The sequence below is a fragment of the Rhinolophus sinicus genome, chromosome 14 (assembly GCF_057876585.1).
Source record: "Rhinolophus sinicus isolate RSI-liver-muscle chromosome 14, RSI-T2T, whole genome shotgun sequence".
Taxonomy (NCBI): domain Eukaryota; kingdom Metazoa; phylum Chordata; class Mammalia; order Chiroptera; family Rhinolophidae; genus Rhinolophus; species Rhinolophus sinicus.
This window is the reverse complement of record NC_142514.1, coordinates 137,097,520-137,112,465: the sequence shown is the minus strand read 5'-3', so window position 1 is coordinate 137,112,465 and position 14,946 is coordinate 137,097,520. Positions and strand designations below refer to the sequence as shown.

Sequence of the window (14,946 nt, the reverse complement as noted above, 5' to 3'; positions counted from 1 at the left end):
AGTGACCTTTCCAAATTCCTGATCCAGAGAATCAGTGAAGTGACTAAAATGACTATTGTTTTATGTCACTTAATTTGGAGTGGTGCGTTATGCAGCAAAGATAACTGGAACAGTACATGTGATTTTTATAATAAAAAAGGCAACTCCTGTTCCCTCTTTTCAAAGCACTCTATAATCATACACATGCCCCCACCAAAAAAAAAGCAGATATGAAAATACATCTATATATAAACATAAATTTTTTTAACAATGATGAGAACATTACATAGCTTTTCAGTAACCTAAAAATATAACCTAATATTCTGGTATGTTACAGAATTTAAAATACCCCCAAAGAACATCATGGAGGTACATACCTATCTCAGCATAAGCTTTCAAAAACTGCGTGGTTCTCAAAGTTTGGATGCAATTCCAGATAAGTTTTCCTGAATGGTCTTACCTTTAATAGGGTTTATTCTAAAGCAAACATTTTCCGATTACCTAGGTTGTTCTCGTTAAGAATAGGTGGCCTTGTTGGTAACTTAGAAGTCTCCCATACTGACCGAAAGGTCTTTGGACATTTTACCTTTTAAGTAAGAGACAAATTCTGGCTCAGTTTATGCACACTGTGTACTATCAAAGAAATGATGACTTTTCTTGGGCCTTATTTGGATTTCACTTGATTTGATCTGGGCTGAGTGAGAGAAGACATGAAAAATCCCAAGTACAGTGTCAGGCACAAAAGAGACATAATACCTCTGAAATCTAACTTTAGGATTCAAGACTATTGCTTAGTAGCTGCAAAAGAGAATCACATCCTGATAGTGGTCATATGGATTTCTAAGTCGTATTTTGGAACTTTTAGTAGACTATTTTAAAAGTTAAGCTTATTATGAAACATTACAAACTTATGCTAGGTACAGTAATATTTCAGTAACAGAGAAGGTAATTTATAAATATTTACCTTGATCAAATATTTTTCCCATCTGTCTGCTGTAACGGATTTGCCAATCTTTCTCATTAACTTCAAATGGAGCTCCACCAATTCTTTTGGTACTTAAAAAGGAAGAAAAAATACTGTTAGCCAGCAAAATAAAAAGTTTGTAAACATTGAAATTACAGAAAAACAGTTTTCCCCAATGCCGAATCATTTTTCAAAACAGGTGATGCCGATTTTAGCTATCTTTGAGATTTCTGAATCAGAAAAGACTAAACTAGGGCAAGAAACAAAATGAAAACTACTTTCTTAAAGATGAGTAGGTATATTCACATTTTCCTTCAAAAACACCATCAAGTAAGTGTGAACTCTTACGTAAACTATGGACTCTGGGTACTCATGATATGTCAGTGTAACAACTGTAACAAATGTACCGCTCTGGTGGGGATGTGGATAGTGAGGGACGTGAGCATACGCGGGGCAAAGAGGGTATATACACGCGGGGGAAGGAGGGTATATGGGAACTCTGTACTTGGTGCTCAATTTTTCTGTGAATCTAAAACTGCTCTAAAAATAAAGTCTATTTAAAAAAACCAAGCAAAAGCACTTAAATATACAACTAAAATTTCTAGTGTGTCTCATAAACACATATTTGGTTTCTTTACTGAGACTGGAGACCAACACAGATTCACAGAATTAAAAAGGAATCAAGGAACATAAATTCTAAGTTGATAGGTACCCTGTTTCCCCAAAAATAAGACCTAGCCAGACAATCAGCTCTATGCGTCTTTTGGAGCAAAAATTAATATAAGACCCGGTATTATATTGTATTATACCCGGTCTATATTATATTATATTATATTATACCTGGATAAGACCGGGTCTTATGTTAATTTTTGCTCCAAAAGACACATTACAGCTGATTGGCTAGGTCTTATTTTCAGGGAAACACGGTATCTCAGAAATAGTGTAATGGTTTTCAAATTGTTTCAGAAAACTGCTCTTCCAATCTATCCCTTATCTATTGTGCTAAACTCCTCTATAGCACCCTTATTAAGATCAGTGCTTCACCTTCGGGAACAGAAAATTTACTTACCTTCTAAAGTTCTAATTATTAAAAAGTTACCCTTATACGAAATCAAATCTGCCTTTTTCCTGACCGGTTCTTGCTCTTATTCTCTAGTTTCAAAGACAATACTTTCAATTCCTCATGTTTTGGAACCTTCAAATATTTGATGATTTCTGTATCTTCCCTCAGGTTCTCTCTTCTAACTGTAAACAACTAGAGTTCCTCTAATTATCTCTTGAGCATGATCTTATTATATTGTTTATTTATATTAATTAAATCTGAGGGAAATAAAAGACATACAAGCCTGTCAAGTTTAGCATTTCCCAAATACCACTAGAACCATAAGAGAAATTATAGGTATACTTATCTACAGAGGTTCCATAATCAAATACATTAGAAAAATGCTGTCCCCCAACACACACACACACACACACACACACACACACACAATTTTTTTGACCCCAGGACTTCTTGAAGCCTTTACTGATTGTTCTTATGTGTACTGTGACTATCTAAGATAAGAACATAATTTGCAGCATTCCCTAATACACTTGAACATGGAACTTTTTTGTGTGAAACTCACAACATTACATAGGATACAAGTGCTCTTAAGTACAGGTTGAAAAATGTTCGACTGATTTTTTTCAGTCATTCTTTCAGATTCTTTATTCTCCACTAAAGCTACTTCCAACTTGAAATGACCTTTAAATATAAAAACATTTAGCCAGAGAAGTAGTCTCTGCCCTTAACGAGCCCTACTTGAGAGTCTTCTTAAGGGGTTAAGACCATGGTGAGTTGGAGGTAAGGAGGAAAAACTAGGAGGGGTGGTTATAGACAAGTATACTAAGCCAACACCTGAAATACAGGATTGAAGGTGGAGTGGAGAAAAGGGAGGAAAGACATTACAGATGCAAAAAGCTGAAAAAGCGATCACGGAACTAAAGGCCCATATGGACATAGAAAAAGTACATGATCTTGAAGAGCCTTATAAGGCCAGGCTAAAAAGTTTACATTTTGTTTAAAAGTTTAATTAAGAGCATAGTCGGTAATTCAGAAAAGATCTCAAATGACTGAACTGTAGGAAAACAGATTGCTTTTATTTGCTTGTTTTAGGGCTGAGATTAGATGTACATTCAGGAAAGTAATCCAGAAAGATGGAAGTAACCTGAACTAAGGTAGAAGTAGGCAGATTTGAGAAATGTTTAGGAAACAAATACCGTGTATTGCTGCGTTTAATGTGCACTTTTTTGCCCAAATTTGTGAGGGAAAATTAAGCATGTACTTTATAAATGGGTAGTACTAATTCAGTATCAATATAATTATTTTCAATTCTTTTATCTATGCTTATGAGTTAATAAGTATAACTCTAGAAATCAGTAATGATATCCGTATGCAAAATACCCTGGAATATGATCATCGGTTTTGCTAAACTTAGGACGAACTTGCAACAACGAAGAGTTCTTGGCCTTCTATGATGCGCAAATATCTTAAATTTGTTACCAGTGGATAAAATTTCTTGTATACCTTGTATCTGTTCTTTCTTTTGTAATTATTTGTTACATAAAATTTATTGTACCATAATATGCTTTAAAAAATGCTAATAAATGCAGAAAAGGCATTTGACAAAATCCAGCAGCCAATTATGAAGAAAACTCTTAAGAAAGTGGGAATAGAGGGACCATATCTCAACATAATAAAGGCCATATACGATAAACCCAAAACAAACATCACTCAATGGGGAAAAGCTAAAACCATTCCCCTTAAGATCAGGAACAAGGCAAGGTTGCCCACTTTCTCCACTTCTATTCAATATAGTGCTGGAAGTTCTAGCCACAGCAATCAGACAAGAAAAAGAAATAAAAGGCATCCAAATTGGTAAGGAGGAAGTAAAACTGTCATTATATGCAGATGACATGATACTATATGTAGAGAACCCCAAAGATTCCACCAAAAAACTATTAGAACTGATAAATGAATTTAGTAAAGTAGCAGGATACAAAATTAATATTCAGAAATCAGTTGCATTTATATTTACCAATAATAAAATATCAGAAGGAGAAATTAAGATAACAATCCCATTTACAATTGCTTCAAAGACTATAAAATACCTGGGAATAAATTTAACCAAAGAAGTAAAAGATCTATACTCAGAAAATTATGACACTGAAGAGAGAAATTAAAGAAGATACCGATAAGGGATTAATATGCCAAATTTATAATACATTCACTCAACTCCAAAACAACAAACAACCCAATTTAAAAATGGGCAGAGGACATGAAGAGACATTTTTCTAAAAAGGACATACAGACGGCAAAGAGACATATGAAAAAATGCTCAACCTCACTAATCATTAGAGAAATGCAAATAAAAACCACAATAAGATACCACCTCACCCCAGTCAAAGTGGCTATCATCAATAAATCAACAAACAAGTGCTGGTGAGAATGTGGAGAAAAGGGAACCTTTGTGCACTGTTGGTGGGATTGCAGATTGGTGCAGCCACTATAGAAAACAGTATGGAGGTATCTCAAAAAACTGAAAACGGAACTACCTTATGACCCAGCAATTTCACTCCTAGGTATCTATCCAGAGAAATCCAAAACTCTAATTCGAAAAACTTTATGCACTCCTATATTTATTGCAGCACTATACACAATGCCAAGACATGGAAACAACAGAAATGCCTGTTGGTAGACGACTGAATTAAGAAACTGTGGTACATTTATACAATGGAGTATTACGCAGCCATAAAGAAGAATGAAATCTCACCATCTGCAACAATATGGATGGACCTAGAGAACATTATGTTAAGTGAAATAAGTCAGACAGAGAAAGACAAATACCATATGATCTCACTTATATGTGGAATCTCAAGAAAAAAATAAATGAATGAACTAATCAGAAACAGTTTTGGAGACATAGAGGAAAAACTGAGGGTTGCTAGATGGGAGGAGGGGTAGGGATAAGGTGGAAGGTGAGGGGATTAGAAAGCACAGTCGGTAACCACAAGATTGCCACGGGGATACAAAAGTCAATTTGGGGAATGTAATCAATAATGTTGTAAAGATTTTGTAGGGTATCCGATGGACACTTGTCTCATTAGGGAGACCACCTCAGGGATGATGTAGATGCCTGATCACTGCACTGTACACTTGAAGCTGAGGCTGAACAATAATGAATGTCAACTATAATTTTATAAATATATAAAATTATAATTTTATAAATATATAAAACATATATATGGTTTCAAGAAGCAGAGTACAGCATTAGGAATAGAGGCAGTGGAAATGTAATACCTGAGTGCGATGTCAGAGGGGTAGTGGATGGGGGGAAGGGGGTTGTCACTGTGTGAGGGATATAAATGATAAATGTCTAACTATTACATTGTTTTGTGCACCTGAAACTAATTAAAAAAAAGGTTTAAAAAAAAAGGAAGATAGTAAGTCCTACCTAGTAAGTCCACCTAGGTTTAAACCTCGGTTTGGAAGCTTCCTGGCTGTGTAACCTCAAACAAGTTAATTAACCTCTCAAAAAAAAAAGTGTTAAAATTCCTTTATAATACAAAAAGCGAGTACCTAAATATAAACATCTTTTAGGAGACTGATTCTGGTCAAGTTTTTTAAACACTGAACCTCAAATTCCTCATCTATAATAAAGGGCTGCATTAGCTATCTTACAATTTCAAAACTGCAAAACATTATAGAAAGCTAAAACACCTTTACTTTTTATTTCTGTTGTGACATTTGGGGCACCAAGGTCAGTTTCAATTTCTCCTTTTCACTTTTCCCCAAACACAGAGTAGCCTTGATGATTCTGCCTTCCTGCATCTCAAACCTGCTGCTCCCCATTCCGCCTAACTTCTCTAGGATATCACCGCATCTTCTCACTTCAGGAAAATAGCTGTAAATAATCTCCTGTAACCAATCTTCCAAAACTATTGCTTTCATGTCACTTCTCAGTTCATAAATATCTTTTATGGCCCCTAAATACCTAGATAAACTCATCCAGATATCTTACTGTAGCTCAGAGTCCCAATATTCAGTCTCAACCTACCTTCTCTCTCACTTCTACACTGAAATCCTTGATGCAAATCTTTCTGGCCTGTTCACTACCCACGAGCACACCCAGTCCACTAACTATCTGGGCTTTATTCAAGTTCGCCCATTTACTGTTTTCTGCCACTTGAAACACATTCATCTTTCAATGTCTGGTAAATAAAAGTCCCAAAAGTCTCTGAATAACTTTCTGATGATTCTAAAAACAGCGCTGTCCTTGGAATGCCCACAGTATTCATAGTGTCTGTATCACGCATTTAGCAGTCAGCTAAAAGCTTTGTATTAGTGGTTTATGCACGTTCTCCATATCATAGAGTTGTTTGAAATCACACACAAAAAACTGATACAATTGGAACTATTTTTAAAACTCCAAGGACAAAACTAAATATATGCAAGAAGTGTTTTTCATCCTACTTCACAAATGTAGTTATTGTTCATTTAGGCATGTAGAAATAGATTATGTATTACTTTATTTGCTTATTAGAGCACTGGCTCTTACAAAGCACTGTTCAATAGAAACGTAAGATGAGCCACAGAATTTCAAATTTTCTAGTACTTCACTCATAAAAGAGAGGTCAAAATTAATTTTAATAATATAGTTTATTTAACACCATATATTTCAATGTTATTGAAACATAATATTTACAATTTCAGATTTACATTTTTTTACTTGATTTTAAAAATTGAGGTATAATTGACATACAACATATAGTTTAAGGTGTACAACATGATTTGATTTTTGTATATATCGTGAAAGTCACAATAAGTCTAGTTACACTGTTTACTTATATTTAATGTTACAAATAGAACTGACAAGCTGATAATCTTAATGGACACTAGTAGCTGTTAATATTTTGTCAATTGATAATAAATCGGCAAAAACTTCAGTAGAAAAATCAATCAACATTGTAGTTAAATTCAAAGTACTAAAATTCCCATACTTTGTACAGTCCCTCAGTATCTGCGGGGGGACTGGGTCCAGGACCCCCAGGATACCAAAATCCACAGACGTCCAAAGTCCCTTATGTAAAATGGCATTTAATTTGCATGTAACCTATGCACATCCTCCCCTATACTTTAAATCATCTCCAGATTACTTATAATACTTAATACAATATAAATGCTATGTAAATAATAGTGTATTATTTAGAGAATAACAATGAAAAGTCTGTACATATTCAGTACAGCCCCAACCACTGCAGACCAAACTACATAGTACACGTCAGTTGACAATGTAATTTAAAAAAAAAAAAATTTTTGATCAACGGTCAGTCGGTTGAATCCGCAAATACAAGACCCACAGATATGGAGGGCTGACTATACTCCTAAAACAATCCTGCATATTCAACAGACCATCATATAATGATGGAAATATTCTAGATCAGCACTTTCCATTACAGTAGCCATTAACTACATGTGATTATTGAGCACTTGATATGTAGCTAACAAAACCGAGGGACTAAACTTTTAATTTTATTTATTTTAAATTAATTTAGAGTTAAATAGCCATATGTGGCAAGTGGCTATGGTTTTGGACAATACAGCTAAAAATTATCAATCATATTTTCAAAACACATCATTTTCTAAAAAAAAACAAAAAACAAAAAACCAACACTGAGAATCTGCAAATTCACTTATTTATCACCTGAAACACTTTCAAAATAGTCTCATTTCCAGAACATTAAGTAGTCATTAACTTTCTTCTAAAGAATTATCTATTAACCAACTTCATGTCATTCTGAAAAATACAAGTTTTGTCCCAACTGAACCAAGATCTCCACCTTTTCACATGATAGATTTGATACCTACCCTTTAATGGATCCATTTCTTTCTGAGACATAAGGCTCAGAAGGTGAAAGATTCTGAAGCAGAAAAAAGCTCAGAGGCTGTGTGCATTCAGGGAAGGCCTGCCAAGGTGACGCAGGTGTGAAGCCGCAGAAAGTGGTAGAATGCCAGGCTGCATTACTGATCTAATCACCCAAATATGTTTTATATTTTGGCATTTTCCTAAGTGTTTTCCAGCACCATGTCTTAAGGATGACACTGCTGCAATTCTAGTCTTGTCACTTATAATTCTGCTTTTTGAATGGTAGAAATTTATAGCAGCTCATAACTAAATGACATAATTCTTCTCATTTCTCAATAGAGTCTTTTACTTAAACTTCCTCTAAGCTTATAAGCAGAAACACAGTCACAAAAACAGTTGATTTCATGTAGGCCATTGCTAAAAGATCACTGAATTTAGACACAGTGATTAAAAGATAAGCTTACAACAAGCTTTTATTTACTGCCCAGTTTTTACAAACTGTTGTGGGAGCACAGCTTTAGCAAGAATGAGACTGGTCCCACAAGCCACTTGATCCTTGAAATAACTGTTATGTATTTACATACCTTAACTTCAAAAGTTCATTTAATCAATTACTCTAAAGTTTTCTGAGAAGCAAAGAAACGGGTCAAGAGTACTGCTCTGTAGGGGAGGAAAAATAATTTTCTCTCTACCCTCCTGGGTTCTTGGCTGGAACATCCTTGTAATAAGAGACAGATTAACAGGAGGAAAGAAAAACCACAAAAAGTTTAACATGTACACCTCACGTATACATGGGAGAGACCCAGGAAAACGGAGTAACTTGCCAAAATGGCTGAAGGCACCACCTGAAATACCATCTCAGTTGAAGACAAAAGATATTGGGGGCAGGGAGTCAGTTACGGGAGGTAACCTGGAAAAGCACAGCAGACAAGGATAAGGTTATTATGCAGATTTAAGTCACATCTTCTGCACTGAGAGTTTCCAGAGATAGGTCATCCCCCTCTTTTAGGTATAGTGAGGGACACATCCCTACAAATGGTGATTTCTCTTAACAAATGTAAATGTATGTTACAAAGGGTAACTTCTATTTGGTTTGCAGAGCGTCTCCAATGTCTGCTGTCTCTTAAAATTAACCAGCCTAAAATAATCCTTATGCCAAATAGATATATTTCGGAGTGACAAATTCTGTTCCCTTACTTACAGCTCCTAAGTAACAAACCTCTACAGCATGTTATTATACTAAGTACTGGAGGCAACTGTAACACAGGGGTATTTGTGTAATGCATTGCACTATGACGTCATGATAGCTATGATGTCACTAGGCATAGGAATTTTTCAGCTTCATTATAATCTTACAGGACCACCATTGTACATGCAGTCTGCCGCTGACTGAAACCTCACTATGCATGCATGACTGTATGTGTATTACATACAGACAGAGTCAGGAAAAAGTGGTGGAAACCTCAATTCTCTCATTCATAAATGGAGTTGTACTACACGATCAAAGTCTCCAGTTCTAATATGCAATGTTTATGTACATCTACGTAATGAGGCAGTATTTATCTGCCTTATAATAACGACAGTCAATCATGGGATCTTAGAATTTTTTAACTGAAGGCAATAATCTAATTCATACTCTCTGACAGACTGAAAACAGCAACTAAGATATCCTGTGGACTGCCCAACATCAAACAGATGCCAAGTAAAAGCCCAGACCTGTGGCTTTCCAATCCAGGGCTCTTTCTAGTGTCTCTTTAAATATCAAATGAATGGAGGAATAGTTCAGCAGGCCTAACTTATGAATCAAGCCATCCTTTCTACAGGGCTGTTAGCTGGGTTTTGATATTGGGTTGCTCCTGCCTAAGAGAAAACAAGAACTAAGTATAAATAGGAAAAGAAAAGAGAAAGACAATAAGGGTAGGCTCTTGGCCATCACAGTCTTAATTATCTTTATAGCCTCACTTTGGAATTATCTACCATTTACATCTCCTCTTCCTCCTCTTTCCATAAAGATAAGAGTCAGATGCATCTGCCTTTTTTTATTACTGTATTCATAGCACCAAGCACAGTTCCTGGTTCATTCAACAGCTATTTGATGAACTAGCATAGGGACAAGAATATAAAGAAGGAAAGAGACAGAGAGGGATTGAGGAAAGTTAAAAAGTTCTATAGATATTAATAGCTAGAAAAAAGAAGAGAGTTCCTGTAGGTGTGAAAGAGAAATGATCTGAACAGTATGCAGGAAAGTGATAAGGAACAGGAGATGAAAGAGATGGCCAAAGTGGCTTTGGGTTTCAGTTCAGTGTGAGCCATCAGGTAATAACCCAAGACAACTTATTTGCAGTTTCCTCCTCCCCCCTTTTCTCTTCCTTTTAAGGGGAGGGATGGAAGACGCAAAGGCTCCCATGGATATGTGTGTACAGGAGTTGCGGACGAAAAAGGAGCCACATACTACACTCAACAAGCTCAGTAGAGGCCTGCAGGACTGGCCAAACAAACTCAGCGACCTAAAGTAACCACATAGGATGGTCTGAACATAAACATTCCTAACTAAAAGCGAGTCATGGCGGTAGTCACGTCCTAGGCCTGCAGCTTCCTTGACAAAGGTCAACCTTTACCGTAAGTGAGCCTGTTGTCTTTTTTGCATCTGAGATAACATACCTTTGAAATGGCAGAGTCATCCCCTTTCCCAGACCGTTCAGGGCACACTCATCACACCCGAGCAGGGGGGCACAGAACCCCTCACTCTTCCCCCAATACCATCTCTACGTGCTGTAAATGTTAATTATTAACTATCCTGTATCCAACAATATACACTGAAGTACGTCTCTCCGTTTTACTTTTTATCCAATCCCAGAGATTCCCCTACTTTGCTTTCTCCTGCCTCCTTAATCTACCACCGATGGATTTCATGTAACCCTCCTTATGTCGCCACCTTTTATTCTAATATATAAAACAGGCTGCAAAACTGCCCTTCTCCAGAGCATTTTCTCAATTCGTTGAGATTTTGTTTTCCAGCAACTGCCATTAGTTTGGCTCAGATCAACTCATAAAAATTCTCTACAGTTTTGGATGTTTCTTACGTGGACGGAGTAAATCATGAAGCCACATGCTTAACTAAAGCAATACCTGTATGTAATGATTTCCTGGCACCAGACCTCCATAAAGTGCCAGGCTTCTAGCCTCATCGCATATGATCCACAGCACAATAGTCCCCCCCATTTGCAGTTTCATGTTCTGCAGGTCCAGTTACCTAAGGTCAACTGCAGTCCAAAAATAATAGAAAACTCCAGAAATAAACAATTAATAAGTTTTAAATTGCGTGCCATTCGGAGCAGCATGATGAAATCTCACATCATCCCCGCTCCATCCTGCCCAGAAGTGAATCATCCCCTTGTCCAGCATCTCCATTTCATCATGTAGCCACTGTATCATCTCACATCTTCACAAGAAAGGTAAGTATAGTACAGCAAGATATTTTGAGAGACCACATTCACATAACTTTTATTATGGTATGGTATATTACTGTAATTGTTCTGGTTTATTGTTATTGTTCTTAATCTCTTATGGTACCTAATTTATAAGTTAAACTTTATCAGAGATAGATGTGTATAGGAAAAAACATAGTATATATAGGGTTTGGCACTATCTGTGGTTTCAGGCATTGGACTGAAGATCTGGAAACGTATCCCCTGCCGATGGGTGGGGGGGGGCGCACTACTGTATTTAAGAACTTGAACAGTACACTAGCACATACCTTTATGATTCAATACCATGATTTTAGGTGTTATCAATATATCAGTTTGATGTTTCTTTTATAAAGGCAATTCTGTAGAACTACAAACTTAAAAGAACTCCATTTCCTTATGAAATTTATACTCTTTTTCCTTGGTAACAAATAATCAGTTCATTTTCTTTCAATCAACATTCATTTGACAAGCAAAGATAATTAGATGAGTAACATACTATGTTATCTTACAGTTTCCTAAAATCTTGATACAAAGCATAAAGAAAAGTTTCATTAAATTTCTAGTTATTTCAACAAATGAGAAAATGTACATGAAAACACTTATAAACCATAAAGCAACACGCAAAGCAAAGTTACTATTATTCACCACCAGATGGTGATAATGTCTTATTTAAAGCAAAATGCTGACAACTTTTTTGGAGGCCATCCAGCTGACTACTAAAAATGATCAATAAGCAAACCGGGGTGTCTAAATAAATAAAACGTTGGTGATATTTAAGTTTGTTCAACTGAAGCATCAGCAAAACACAAGCAATAAAAAATAGGTTCTGCCTGAAGACTTCTAAAGGAGTTGGTTTATTCATATGAACATTTGATAATTCTAGGATTTAAGGCAAAAGACAACAATGCATGTGTTTCTGGCATTCTTATATCGGTTATTTAACTATTCCTACCACTCTGACTTCTTTAACTGCAGAGAAATTTCCACTCAGCAAAATGGTAACACTAAACATTTTAGAAAAAAACAAAAACAGAAAACCTTTATTATGAAAATGTTGGGGAAAAAAACAAAATAGAAAGACTGGTATACTAAAACTCCATGAACTCAGCACCCTTTAGCAACGATCAACATATGACCTCAAGACTTTGTCCACCCCAACATATTATTTTAAAGCAAATCCAGATATCGATTTCATCCATTAATACTTCACTGTATCTCTGAGGAATAAGGACTCCTTAAAAACAAACACAGAATTGTTACCACCTAAAAATGAACAACTCTTTAATGTCATAGAACTTCCAGTCAATTAAACAATTTTTAAATACCTTCAACTAACCAAGAAATGAAATTGTATCTTGTTAACTCTGTAGCAGATGCTGGCAGAACCCTACCTTTATTCCCTTGGCACTTACTCAGGCCAACCTGCAAGCATGTGCAGTGTTTGTGTGAGGGTTTTTTTCCGACTGCAGGGCAGAGGAGTTAACCATTCCTGGGAGCAGCCTTCAACCAGGAACTTACAGAAGCTCCTTTACCCCTTGGCTGGGATAAATTTGAGCGATGACCTACACGATCTCTCAGAGCTCAACAGGACTCAGCCTACTGCCTGTAAAATAACTTACTTGATAATACAATCCATCCCATACTGGCTTTTTTCTCTTCCTGTCTCACTTTCCCCTCCCTTATCAGTGTTCCCTGGCATCACTTTCCAAAAAACTACCAGCACTCATATTTTTGTCTCAGGGTCTGTTTCTTGAGCAATCCAACATAAGACAACCTCTCAGGTTTTGAACGAAAGCTATGGACACCCTAGGAAAATGTAAACATAAAAATGTCTGCAAATATGTTCAGAAGTTTATAGACAACCTAAAAGGTATACAAACATCTCAGTTTAAAGAACCTTTCCTCTTACAGGTTCAAGATAGCTGAGATCTTAATTATGTGATCAAGACAACTGTTGAAAGGTTCCATGGAAATCGTTCAGTTATGTTGAAAAACTTCCTGACCCCTTCACTCTTCATTGTTAAAGAGGAAGCATCATCGTCTCACTACTTCGTTCTCATGTGCATAAAATCAAACCTAATTGAAAATAAGACAACTGTTGGCTTAAACTTCTACACTTTAAAGAAAAACAAATGTTTCTAGGAGAGGTTTGCTAAGACTGGGTCCCTTCAAGAGCCACAAATATGAAATTCACAAGTATCTTCATTTACATGAGACTTTCAATGGATTTTTTAACTGCTGCTGACCTCAAACAACAATAGAAGTGTACGGAAATTGTGGCGATTTCTTTTAAAAATCAACTTGGAGCTATGATGACGTCTCCCCCAACTAATCCACACCCCTCCCTTCCCCTCTTAAGTTCTATGCATTCAGTCTCCATTTTGTCACCCATTTGTTCCGAACCCACCATAACCTGACTTCCATTAATTATATTAAATAGATGCTTTAATTTGGCAGCATGTGACATTGGTGACCACTTCTTCCTTCTTGAAACCTGGCCACTTGAAATTCTGTGACACCACTTTTCTGATTTCTCTCATTTCTTTGTCCCTTTTAAAATTCCTTTGCAGACCCTATACTTCTGCCCTCTCCTTCAAAGTTGGTTCCATTTTAGTACTTAATTTCTTTTGTTCCTAAGTTATCTCACCCATCCCTTTGCTTCAATTTAAATACGTTGTCTCATTGTGCTGGTTATGGATATGTTTAAGTAACAGAAAACCTTACTAGATCGGCTTCACAAATAAGGGATTACTTTCTCTCATATAACAAAAAGTCCTGCGTTTCTCGTTTTGGTTTAATGGCTCAACAAATCCAACATACTGAATTTCTTGGAATTCCCAAACATTCCATACTGTTTATAGCCTCCAGACTTTAGTATGTGCAGTTGCTTCTATCCTCAAAGCACCCCTAATCATCCTCAGAGTTGTTTGGTTGTTGCTCCCTTGGGAAATCATTCTTTTCTCTTATCAAGATTAAGTTTCCATGCTGGGTGTACCAAAATAATTCTACTTATTTGTCACACTGTCTCATAAATGCCTAGTTGATCACCTCTACCCCACATTAAACAGGCCTGTATCTTCAGCACCTAGGACAGTGCCTACCACATATCATACATGTAATAAAGACTTGTTCAATGAATGGATGATTTGGACTTAAAAACAAACAAACAAAAAACTTTTTCATAAATATGAACTTCTCCTAACCCAAGTATCTGATTGAGTGGCAAATGAATAAATAATATGCGTTTCTGGGTCATACTAAAGAACCAAATAGAAACACAGTCAACAAATTTCTAAAACCACTAAAGGAAACACGTAAAATAGAATATCCATTTTGGCAATGTGTTTTTATGCCACCCAACCAACTATACCCATGCTATCAACTTACAAGTGGCCAACCATAAACTGGCTCTTATGAGTGAGTAAGCTTCCTGACATGATAGGAGAACATACTAAAATAAGCAAAAAACAAAACAGAAGAGACCATGACTTGTAACTCTCTTCTCAGTCACTCACCCGACTCCCAGCCTCAAACAACCACTAATATGCTTTGGTTCCCTACAAATGTGTCTTTTCTAAAGTATCATATACATGGAATCATATGGTATGTACTCATTTTGTCTGGATTT

At 36.2% G+C, this 14,946-nt stretch overlaps 1 protein-coding gene across 4 annotated transcripts in view; it reads right to left on the bottom strand.

Annotated features, from left to right (window-relative positions):
* RSF1 (remodeling and spacing factor 1) overlaps positions 1-14,946 on the bottom strand; it is a 124,961-nt gene that overhangs the window by 90,109 nt on the left and 19,906 nt on the right. For all 4 annotated transcript variants that reach the window (XM_074335718.2, XM_074335720.2, XM_019726392.3 and 1 more), the window contains exon 2: positions 944-1,035. In XM_074335718.2, the coding sequence (XP_074191819.2) occupies positions 944-1,035 (92 nt within the window). The remainder of the gene's footprint in view (positions 1-943; positions 1,036-14,946) is intronic.